Source organism: Chelonoidis abingdonii, chromosome 21, assembly GCF_003597395.2.
Source record: "Chelonoidis abingdonii isolate Lonesome George chromosome 21, CheloAbing_2.0, whole genome shotgun sequence".
Classification (NCBI taxonomy): domain Eukaryota; kingdom Metazoa; phylum Chordata; order Testudines; family Testudinidae; genus Chelonoidis; species Chelonoidis abingdonii.
The window spans coordinates 7015796-7028057 of record NC_133789.1 but is presented as its reverse complement, the minus strand read 5'-3'; the positions used below and the strand labels follow the sequence as shown (position 1 = coordinate 7028057).

Sequence of the window (12262 nt, the reverse complement as noted above, 5' to 3'; positions counted from 1 at the left end):
CCCGCACGTGGTCCTCATGTAGACCTCACGCTCTTGCCCCAGTAACTGGCTCTAAAAGCGAAAAACAAACTCGGTATCGTCAGTGAGCTGCGAACCAGCCGGCAAGCGCTAAACCACAGCGCCCACCTAATCTAGCATGGGGAGGGGGCGGGACCCTACTATCGCCTGCCTTCCTGACTGGGCACTGCGGCGGGGATTGAGACACAAACATGTCCTGCCTTTCTGATTGGTGCTTGGCGTGAGGGGGTGGGACTCCAATTCGATTTCTGATTGGATGCCGAAGAGAGGCAGGCCTTTTGTGCGCTTCTTCTTTTCTGATTGGTCTGAGGTGGTTTGTCCATCTGTTGCGTCTCTATTGCCCTCTGGTCCGGATAGGAGGGGAGCGCGATATTATTATTTCTTGCTCTTCTGATTGGACCGTGCGTGAGGGGCGGGACCTTCGCAGTCTTCTCCCTTCTGGGTAATACTCGGGGCGTGGCGGCGGCCCTCTATTGGCCGGTGGGCGGAGCTAGCCGCCGTCGGGGTCCAATGGGCAGCGGCGTACGTTGGTCAGCTCGTTCCCCGAGGCTCTGATAAGTGGCAGCGCGCGGGGGGGTTCGCTGGTTACTGTTGGGGCTCGCGGGTGAGGCTGGGTCGGAGCTGGGGATGGCGGGAGCCGCCGGGGCCTCCTGCTGCCGGGGCGGAGTGGGGGGGCTGCAGCCGCTTAGGGCCACCATCCCGTTCCAACTGCAGCAGCGGCGCGGGGCAGGCGGAGACGGCGGCCGGGCAGGTAATGGGGGCCTGAGGGAGGGGCGAGCTCTGGTGTTGGTGGGGGAATGGGAGGGAGGGGGCTGGGCTGTCGGGCGCGCAACGAGGTGTTGGGGGGGCACGGGAGAGAGCTGAGGGGGAAGGGCGGGCGAGTGAAAGGGAGACCGGGGTGGCCGTAGTGCTTACAAGACCGTACGCGAGCCTCCACTCAGAACGTTAGGGTCGACGCCCCCCGCCCCCCCCACGAATCTCCCCCCGCCCCTCCCCCGTGTCAGTTGGGGTCCCGTTAGCGCGCACCCGCCCGCCACGTGCTTCAGGACCCAGTTGTGCGGGGCGACGCAGCACCGCCGGGGCTGGTCGGGCCCTGAGGCGCTCCCCCCGCAGTGGCCGTAGCCCCCACCCCTTACATCTGCGGCCGTTCAGCTCTCCCCGCCTCTCCCGGGGGACGGTTCCTAGCTGACAGCTGGCCAGTAGGGCTTGCTCACCTATTCCCCGTTAGGGGCCCGTTTCTGTCTGTGGAGCCAGATTGTTGCCAACCCAAGTTCTTCTCTTGCACGTGCAGTAAACAGGTGTGTGGGACGCATACAGTAAGACCTTGCAGGGGTACGTATGTAGCGCCACAAGCAGACTAGGGTGGGTAGGTAAAAGTCAAACAGATTAAGATTGAAGGAAAGGAGGGGCCTGTGCAAGAAGTGGTGGGATGTTAGAAAAGAAGATCTTTATTTTGGCGTTCGGTGCTTTACAGGATATGGCACTAAATAGAGCAGTTTGGAGGGAGACAACTTGTAGAGCAGACTCCATTTGATGCGGTTTACACAAGGAAGAAGACCAAAAGTGGCAAGTGAACAAAGCAAGGCCCTTTTCCCACCCAGTAAAACATCCTCAACTGTACTCCTGCAGAGCCTGATCTGGCCTTTAGGGCATATGGCAAAGCACCTTGGCTGGCTCTTGCTTGAGGGTTGTGATGGAGAGTCTTATCCTTGGGTTACTTAGCTAAGGTTGAGTTTAGCATAATGTGCTACCGTTTGAGTTGTAGGTAGCCCAGAATCTTTGTGATGAGCTGGTTTTTAATGGTGGAAAACTAGCTTAGTACTTGTTAACATGGCAGTGTGCATGTGATAAAATGCTTAACGTCCACTTCTAGAGCTGGGTCAGGTTGGAAACATAACTTCCCTGTATTTATCAGCTGGTACTGGCTTGATTATGGTGATATAACTCCACAAGTTCCTCCACCTCTTTGCCTTCCATTTCCCATCTTTGAAAAGAAAATAACGTACTTCTCACAGGGATGGTTAGGAGGATTACTTAATGTTTGTAACAAGAAGATGAAAAGCTTTATTAAGTGTGCCATTATCAACTTGGCAAGCTGAGCAATGATCCCACCCAGCATAGGGATCAAAACTTGTTAGCTACACTTCGATGGAAGGATCTGTATGCTGAGAAAGGGAGGAGGGAACAGCGACATGGCAGAGAGCAAAAAGGTAGAATTTTTCAAATTTACTTCATGACAGTAGCTCTGGTGATCTTGGATTCCTAGAACCTCCGTTCTTAGCTTCAAAGTTAGTTTCAAGTTTAAATCTGAACTTTCCTGAAGGATGTGGGTGGAAAGCCCCTGCGTCTTAGTCTAAACATGCTCTCCGGTTGATTAAATTTACAGCTTACACTCTCTTTATTCTAAACATATCATCAGTCTGAGCAGGGTGACTTTGGCCCAAGCCATGAGTCTATAGTGTTCAAATGGCTGATGCTGTGACTCAGGCTGATACTGAAATTATATAGTGGTGCAAGTTGTTTGTTTTTTTTTTTAAAAGGGAGGTAATTTGAATCCTTATCAAGTACTGTGTCAAGGGAAATAGTATTGCCTAGAGCTAGACCTATGGACGGTTCTGAGACTTGTTTTCTGTTCCCACATCTGCAGCTAACTTTGAGAAAAATCACGCTGCTGGTTCCTACGTCTGTAAAATAGGGATATTTACCCACCTTTGTAAACCACTTTTAGATTCAATGAGGGAAGTCTCTTTTCAGAGTATTAATGTAAGAAAAGTACATAAAATGAGTATGTACTTGTGAGTGCTTTTTAAATACAAATTGAGTGGGTCGAAATGAGAGACTGGAATGGGTGAGATATGGGGGGACACTGTGGGGGGGATTTGGGATGAGAAGCAAAGATATAGTGGAAGGTGAACAAGAGCTAAACTAATTGGAAGATATTTTTAACTGCATTAAAACCATTTGGGTAGATGCGGTAAGTTTAAAATTCCATGTGGGCATTCTAATTAAATGCACAAATAAAGAGCTTTCATCTTTGGGCTCTTGCCGTCCCTTATGCACATTTGCCTGTTTGAGGCAGGGAAAATTTGTTCTTTGCCTTTGCATTATAACAAATTGCCTTATTTTAAGATGACTTTAGGTCACAATTAAAAGAAGCTAAACTGAAAGCTGTATCTGGAGTTGAACAGCGTATCCTATTACTGAGGTCACTTGACTTGATACAGAAGCAATCATTTAAATTTGTTTGTACTATAAACCATAATGGATCCCAAAACTGCATTGCTGAGGTATCTCTAAAGTCTTTTTTTTAATCACTAAATATAACCCTTTTGGAGGGTTTATATGAGCTTGTGGAAATGTTTTTCCTTCATGTGTGATTGCTGATTTATTTATAGGGTTGCTCATGAATGCTGAGCTGCTGCTGAAATCTTTCTTACTATTTGAAAGAGCAGTGCAACACTTATTTTGGACAAAACACAAGATTGCATGGGCTTTTCAAATAGTAAAGAATGTTGGTAAAAATTTTGGCCTACCAACCTTGACACCATCCATTTGAAATGCTTTCATCTGGTTTTATGCATCAGTTCTTAAATCTACTTTAGGGTGGGTTAGAGCAGTCACTTTTATAAAGTAGGAATTAATGGCTGTTCGTCAAGTGTTGTGCATTTCATTATTTGAGGCTTATAGTACTAGTTTTTCCTGCCACTGTGAGGTTTAGTATTGATCAGAGAAGCCATTAGAGTATTTTGCCCAATTTACACTTGAAATGAGTTCATGAAATAAATAGCCCATTTCTTTGAGTACTCATCCCCCCTCTATGCCACCTCTACTCTGAAACTGAAATGAAACTGCTGTGAATATGGCAATTTATCATTTGACAGTCTGAAAACTTATAAAATTAAAGCAAAACATTATCAAGAAATTAGGACATATGTAGGTTAGCTTTTTCTGCCGGCTGCATTATGGAGTCTCACTGTGGCTCTGTACTGCCCTGTGACATGGCATTAGATGCTTGTCGGTTTTCTGAGGGTTAGAAGGCTGAAAATCCACTGACAGTATTCAGAAACAGGAATTGCTGGTCTTCATTTCTTCCTGGCTTTGTGCCCTTACTGCTCAGGCTCCGGCAGCTTGAATTTTTCCTCTTGATTTCGTTCATGTACAGTTTGAGATGTATTTAAATTTCCATTGCTGTGCCCCAGTCACTGTTCATACAATAAGCTTCACTTACCATTTGTATGTGTGGGAGCAACTGCAGTAAATTGACTGTGGTTTAACTAAAACTATATCAGTGTTTCCTAACTTGAAAACTTTCTTTGCATTCTTGGGATCTCAGCCCTGAAATCTGTTGCTATCAGTTTTTTTCTTCATTCCTGTGCCCTGGTTTATTGGATTGCTCATGAGTGGCTTGACTGCTGGGCTGCTGAGGTGGGTTGCTCTTAAAAAGCTGAAGCCCAGCAGTTTCTCCAGTACTAGCTGCGTGTCTTTCCATGGCTTCGACTGACGCATGGAAAGACAGTCTTTGAGCCAGTCTGATTCTGCAGCTGCTCTGTTCACAGAAAATCCTGCTGAAATAAAATAGGGAGCAGCTGTTGAATCTGCCCCTTAAAGAGCTTTTGCTAAACTGCATAGCTATTCTGCAGTGGAGAAGCCAGGAAAACAATTCTGTGGAGCCTGGGGTTTGTTGTCTTGGTGTTTAGCAGTCTTCATGCTTTGAAGTTTATAGTGTGTGTCAATGGAGGTAGCCATGAGGTTTTCCATCATCCCGTATCTCTTCAGTGGTGTAGTTTATGCTAGTAAGGTAGGTAAATTACTACCCTGTCTTGAAGATCCTGTTCAGATATGGGCCAAACCTGTTCCACTGTCTCCTTTTACACCAGTTAGATGGCTTGGAGACTGCCGGTGCTATCAAAATTTCATAGGTTCAGTAACAGTCAAGAGCTATGTTCTCACAAAGGTGGGATCAGCTCTTTGGAAATGGTTAGATTTATTTTAGTTCACTGTAGAGAAAGCTGTGTTGTGTGAAGCTCCAGTTTCCCCCAGTGTATATTCCGAGCTCCACATTAACTGGAAAATTTCTCTTCTGAGTATCCAGACTCTAACCTCCACAGGGACCTATGAATACATTTCTACATGCTTCATGCCCTTGAATCTACTGGGATGAGAACCAAGCAGTCTTCGCTTTCTGAAGATCTTGCACAGATGGCTTAAATTTGGCTTTCTAATTGTCTAAAATAAATTGTTGAGGTCCTCTGAGCTTTCTCCTTGCCAGACTGACCATTGGAAATGGCAGCTGCTTAAGAAAACTTGGAACTTAATGTATGTGGCAGCATTGGTGTACGTGGTGCTTTATGAATACAAGTGGTCCAACTACGTGCCCTGCTGAGCTTGCAGGCTAAATTAGACAACGCATAGAAAAAAGTAGGGGATGGATCAGTGCATCATAAAAGCAAAGCAACTCTATAGTTGTTTTCTTAGTAGTTCCAATAGTTCCAGTAATGATAAAAATAACAAAACTTTTGTTTATACTGTAATATAAGTTGTGTTAAAGGGTCATGTGGTGATTCGGGGCTGACTGCTTAGCGGCGCACAGGTGGTCACAAACTGCATTTTAAGGGGAGTCTTGGAGGAAAGGGAGGACGTTTCTTGATCCACTGGAGGAGACACTCTATAATATAGGGAGTGACATGAAAGAAGTGCATAGTTGGTGGAGGGCATAGGAGTCAATTATTGGTGGCAGAGTGTAGTACATGAGAGGTGGAATAGTGTGAGATGAGTAGAGATGAAGTCAGAGGGTCTTCACCTGTGCATGCATGTAGCTATGTTTAGAGGATGATGTTGGTTAGGGATTACTTTTTTTGCCAATTTCCATACGTCCTGTCATCTTAATAGAGATGTATTGGTAAAGAATTATGGACATGATCGCTTATGGGTAACTATTCCCTTTTCACCAGGACAAAAAGTTTCCTGTGTCATGTAGCTTATAGAATTATATAGTGTTCTTTAACTTTTTGGGAAGTTGATATTAACTGAGGTGACTCATCCAACTAGCATTTTGTAGCTTGCTCTCTGAATCTGCCTGTTTCTGAGATGCCAAATCTTTTTCTTGCTGCGTAGATCTTGCTAGACCAGTGAAGAACTGAGTGAATTACCAAATCAAGTTTTATCATGGCATCAGTGTGAAACCATGTCTGGTGAATATTCTAGATTTAAAGTGGTTGGGACACGGTTTCATAAGCAATTAAGTCTGTGTATGCTTGGGAGAACAAAAATGTTGTTTAGGAAGAAAATGTCTGTTTACCGCTTGAAAGCATTGTGAATGTACTTTGTCTACATGGTATATCTAGAGCAGAGCCTGATAAATTAATATTTCTTCTCCTCACCTCTGCCATAGCAGTTTTGAAATGAACTTGAAGGCTTTCACTACCAAAATAGTGGCCCAGGTGTTTGTGGTTTTGCTGTTCTTGGGTTTTCTTTTGTGCTGTTGAGTAACTTCCGCAGGTGCATTTATGCAGGGATGGTCAGAGTGGGGCACACAGCCTACCCCTCATCTTTAATATATACCTGTCTTCTGGTAAGGAATTGCTTTGTGGGAGTGATTGCTTAGATCCAGTAAAGCATTGCATGGTGGAATCTGTAGTCTCCATATGCTGCAGCCATCCTTTACTTTAAATAAGGAGTTGTGGCCAATTATCTGATCAGTTTAATGTAGGTTGGCTAAAAGTTATATGTCCTTGAAGTAATGGATCTCTTGCTAACTCTGGCATTCCCTCCCAGGGATTTCTGGACTTCTGGAAAACATGTGAATGTGCTGTTGATACCATGTTGAGCAGGGCTGAGGATCTTGTTGCTAGTAGTGATGGGAGTAACTTTAGCTGCCTTCAGTATTCTATTTCTTGCATTGTTGGTCTGATTTTTTTCCTCAGGTGAAACATCCACATGTTGGCTGATTATATAGTAAAGGTTCACATGCATGTGTTTAGTATGTATGGAATGAATCGTTCCCTGTGATAGGAATAAGTTGACTGGTTTCATTCCGCAGATCTTGGATTCTTGAGTGAGTCTATGGTTGTCTAATTGGCAGTCTACCTGTAACCCTGTGTTTTGGATGAGGGATGTCTCAGGCAGGATTAACAGGTCAGGTTGTGTCAACCATATAAAAGTAGGAGAATTAATCCACTTTCACTCCAAGTGAGAAGATAGTAATTGTAGGAGGTGTAACTCAGGACACTAGGAACTCATGGGATGAACTTCAGTAATAATAGAACCTAACTTGAATTATATTGTACTATGTCACACAGCAAAGACACTTGCACACAAACTCTGCTCAGCTAAATTGAAGGAATAAAGCTGAACTATTCCTTGCGAAAGTCATAGGACATCCTGCTGCTTTTCCCTCTTAAGGGCTTTTTCAAGCGTGTGGATTGACAGGATTTGAGGGATTAGGGACAGGGAGGAAGTTGTCCAGAAAGTGAACATCCTTAGGGACTGGACTGAAGATGGGAAGATCTTGCAGTTAATATTCTTGCTGCTGCTCTAGACAAAAGCAGTTCATCTTTGCCCTATGCAATCAAGTCAGTTCTCTTTATCTTCTATAAAGTGTGGCTATATACAGTATATGGCTCTGACTTGAGGCCAGATGCAAAACACAGGTGGTGTAATGTTAAGTGCAGAACAAGTTTGTCATGAGCCGTATAATTAGAGCCACTTCAGGGAGTTGGTGTCTTCTGTTGATATGGATCATAACTTCACTGTAAACTTGCTGCTCTCAGCTTCCTTGCCTCTTTACAAGTCTGGGAATGGGGAAATAAAGGATGTGATCACATCTCACTAATTTTGATTTGTATTGACAGTTCTGTATCAGACAAGCTGTTCCCTGCTTTAAAATTTTGCTTCTGTTGGGTAAATTTGAGGTTAGCTTGTGCCCCGAAGGAACGAGATGGCTTTTATGGGCTATCTGAATTGCTCTCTTGAGATCTAGGTTTGTGTCTTTGGATCCTTTTTTTTCTATCAGAATGTAAACAATAGAGTTTCCGATGGTCTACCAGTACATTTCAATAACATTGCTTTGAGTATGATGCAGAGCCGGAAGCACTGGAGACAGTAATCTGTTAGGGACCGGGTGGACTGTAAACTCTTAATTCCAGGCACTGTTTTACTTTGCATTTGTACAGTGATAGTATGTTGGTGTCCTGATCTCAACTGAGGCTTCTAGACTCTACGGTAACACATAATAAAATAACTTTTCCTATGGGAAGTAGTTGGATACAAAAACAAATAATCCCAGTTTAAACTAGTTGTGTTTAAAACAGGAATGGGCAAACTTTTTAGCCCAAGGCCACATCTGGTTATAGAAATTGTGTGGCAGGCCATGAATGTTCACGAAACTGGGGGTTGTGGGGGGGGGGTGAGGGCTCTGGCTTGGAGTGCAGGCTCTGGGGTGGGGCCAGAAATGAGGTGTTCAGGGTGTGAGGGAGCGTTCTGGGCTGGGGCCAGGGGGTTGGAGTGTGGGGAAGGGCCGGGGGTACAGGCTCTGGGGTGGGGCAGGGGATGAGGGGTTGGGGGTGCAAGAGGGGGATGAGGGCTGGGATGGGGGTTTAGGGTGCAGGAAAGGGGCAGGGGTGGGATGTAGGCTCCAGGTGGCACTTACCTCAGGCAGCTCCTGGAAGCAGCAGCAAGTCTCTGCTCCGGCTCCTAAGCGGAGGCACAGCCAGGCAGCTCAGTGTGCTGCCCTGTCTGCAGGAACCTCCCCTGCATTTGGGGTGGGGGCAGCATGCAGAGGTCCCTGGCTGCCCCTGCATATAGGAGATGGAGGGAGGACATGCTGTTGCTTCCGGGAGCTGTGCAGAGCAGGGCAAGGCCCAGCTGGATTAAATTAATCTCGAGGGTCAGATTAAAATGTCTGAAGGGCCGGATTGCGGCCCTTGGGCCCTAGTTTGCCCACCCCTGGTTTAAATGCAAGCTGACCTCATTGGCCACACTTCCCTTTTCTCCAGATTAGCAAAGCCATAAGAGAAATTTTGGTAACATATTGTGTATTGTAATTCTTTGCTTTTTTACTTTTGCATTGGAGTCATGCTATAACTTGTAAACTTCTGTTATGCTTTCTACTGTGCAGAATTTACTTACTGGCTTCGTTGTTGGACACCAAAAGCAGGTGGCAAGGCCTGGACAGTTTCTTGCTTGTTTTTAACTTTAGAAATACCAGCAATATCAAATCTGGTCTGCTGTTCTTCGAGTGCGTGCTCATAACCATTCCAGTTAGGTGTGCGCGTGCCGCGTGCATGTTCGTCAGAAGACTTTTACCCTAGCAACGCTCGGTGGGTCAGCAGGGCGGCCCCTGGAGTGGTGCCGCTATGGCGCTTGATATATACCCCTGCCAGCCCATCCGTCCCTCAGTTCCTTCTTACCACCCGTGTCGGTCGTTGGAACAGTGGAGTGCGTCTTAGCTGATCTCCACCTCCCTAGCTATTCACTCGTTTATATAGTTATTGTGTATATAGTTCGATTTTTCTATAGTTCTATTTTAGTAGTTCTTGTAGTAGTTATTGTATATTGTCAAAGAAGATAGGGGGTTAGCCCCTTCTCCTCAGCCAGTACAGGGGCCCATGCCCAGTTCCCCAGGCTTCAAACCGTGCACGGCCTGTCATAGGCTGACGCCCACAGGAGACCCTCATGACTCCTGTTTAAAGTGCTTGGGCGAATCCCACCTCGCGGACAAGTGCCGAATCTGCAAGGCTTTCAAGCCCCGGACAAAAAAGGAATGGGACATTCGCCTGAAGCAACTTTTGATGGAGGCAGCTCTAACTCCTCCAGCTTTGGCACCAACTGCGGCACCAGGGACAAGTGCCTCCTCTGCACCAGAGCGCACGACTGCAGTGAAGGCTCCTCGTCTCCAGCCTTCACTGGCCCAAGCTTCTGCCCGGCACCGCTCCCTCTCCCCAAGGAGCAAGAGACATAAGACTCCTGCGGCCCCTGTATCTACACCGCATTCAGAGCGTACAACCAAGTCGGACCGCCCAGCACTGCCAACTGCCACGGCACCGAAGACCTCTGCACCGTTGATTCCGGTCTCACAAGAGCCGTCGAGTCCGGTGCCTATCAGCTCCCCGGCACACGCCGGAGACACACATGGTCGAGCTTGTCGTGCCCTTCACGCCGGAGACCTTCTCCACAGCACGAGAACTGATTGCCTTGACACAGCCCGAGCTGCTTCAACCCCCGGCACCACCGGTGCGGGTTGTTCAATCATTGGGCAAGCCTGCCATGATGAGGCCATCTTCACCTGGTATCATCGACCGTTGCCGGTCACGATCCACGTCCCACAGGCACTCTCTGTCCCGCCATCGATCCTGATCCCGACACCACTCACAGTCCCGGTACCGCTCTCCATCTCAGTACCGGTCATACTCTTGGCACCGGTCCAGGTCCCGACACCACCATACCTCTCACAGCCGATCTCGGCATGGAGATTCAAGGCACCAGTCAACCTCCCGGCACCGCGCTGGTCGCAGGTCCCGGTCCCACTCTCAGCACCGATACGACTCCCGGTACCGTTCTCTGGTACCACGTAGAGAAGGATCGAATGGACGCAGAGACCCAATCCAATCGGCCTCAGCTCCTCCGTGGCCTTCTCGTCATCTATCCGTCTCATCCCATGCAGACAGTGCTTCCTATGGGGATTTGGATATGCATACCCATGGCCCGGACCACGGACCTCATCAGTGGTCCTTTTGGACACCTTGGGCTTATCACCAAGCCCAACCGGAACCGGCTGGCTCATCACGCTCTGGTCGCTGAGAACACCGCGTGCCAGAGGCCACTGTGAGCAGACCTCCCCCTGCTGGTACAGAGGAAACCCGTATTCACGCACTGGAACTGCATGATCTTACGGCTCCGGAGGTCCCCCAGGATCAGGAGTCAGTGCAGGACCCACTCGTCCCTGGGCTGTCGTCCTCCTCTTCTCCGGATGAGGCAGTAGTGGGGACGTCATCATCAGGCCCACTTCCGATTGACCTCAGGTCACACCAGGACCTTCTGCGGCGTGTTGCCCAGAATCTTAACTTAGTGGTAGAGGAAGTTCCAGAGGTGGAAGACCCGGTGATAAGCATTTTGTCTGCGGAAACACCAACTAGGGTGGCTCTCCCCTTCATCCGTTTGATCCAGGCTAGAGCAGACACCATCTAGCAATCCCCGGCATCCATCCTGCCCACAGCCAGAGGGGTCGAACGGAAGTACATGGTGCCTTCCAAGGGGTATGCGTACCTCCAATGTGCACCCCCCTCCCTGTTCATTGGTTGTACAGTCCGTCAATGAACGGGAGCGCCACGGCCAACAAGCCCCTGCACCTAAATCAAGGGAGGCCAGGCGTATGGATTTGTTGGGACAGAAAATCTATTCCGCGGGAGGCCTCCAACTCAGGGTAGCGAACCAACAAGCCCTCCTGAGTAGGTACAACTACAACACCTGGGAGGTGGTAGGGAAGTTTACAGAGCTGGTCCCACAGGACTCGCGCCAGGAATTTACAGCACTCCTGGAGGAGAGGAAGAGAGTTGCGCGGACCTCCCTACAGGCCTCGCTAGATGCCGCCGATTCGGCGGCTAGAACAGTTGCCTCTGGAATAACCATGCAACATCTATCATGGCTGCAAGTGTCAGGCCTGCCACGGAACTTCAACATACCATACAGGACTTGCCATTTGATGGACAGGGCTTGTTCTCACAAAAGACAGACCCCAGGCTGCAGAGTCTAAAGGACAGCCGCGTTATTATGCATTCGCTGGGAATGCATACGCCACAGACTCAAAGAAGGCCATTCCGCTCCCAACCTCAATGCCCTTACCCCCTGCCTAGGCCAAGGCAAGAATTTGCCAGAAGACGAGGTTGTACCAACCGCAGACGTCAGTCTGAACCTCAAGGGGGTAACAATTCTGGTCCCACCAAACCAACAGTGGGACCCAAATCAAACTTTTGAGGGTGCGCCTGAGAGCAGTGTACCAATTGCCTCCCAGGATCCCTTTCAGTTCTACAACCGCCTTTCCCCGTTCCTCCTTGCGTGGTCCCAATTAACTTCAGGTAGTTGGGTCCTACGCACGGTGGAGCTTGGATACCATCTTCAGTTTTTCACCCCCTCCCTTCAACCCCCCCCATCCCTCTTCAGGGACCCCTCTCACGAGCAACTCCTCCTGCAGGAGGTCCGGAGACTCCTTACAATCGGAGCTATAGAGGAGGTACCGGAGGAATTAAGA

General features: G+C 48.1%; 1 protein-coding gene across 5 annotated transcripts in view; it reads left to right on the top strand.

Annotated features, from left to right (window-relative positions):
• The first annotated feature begins 510 nt into the window (after positions 1 to 510).
• The window catches only part of FAM117A (family with sequence similarity 117 member A), a 35478-nt gene continuing 23726 nt past the window's right edge, over positions 511 to 12262 (top strand). For 2 of the 5 annotated variants that reach the window (XM_075059615.1, XM_032791492.2), the window contains exon 1: positions 607 to 769. In XM_075059615.1, the coding sequence (XP_074915716.1) occupies positions 646 to 769 (124 nt within the window). In that variant the 5' untranslated portion in view covers positions 607 to 645. Of the gene's footprint in view, positions 770 to 6187; positions 6210 to 12262 lie in introns of those variants that run through there. The other 3 variants (XM_032791489.2, XM_032791488.2, XM_032791491.2) reach the window with 3 other exon arrangements.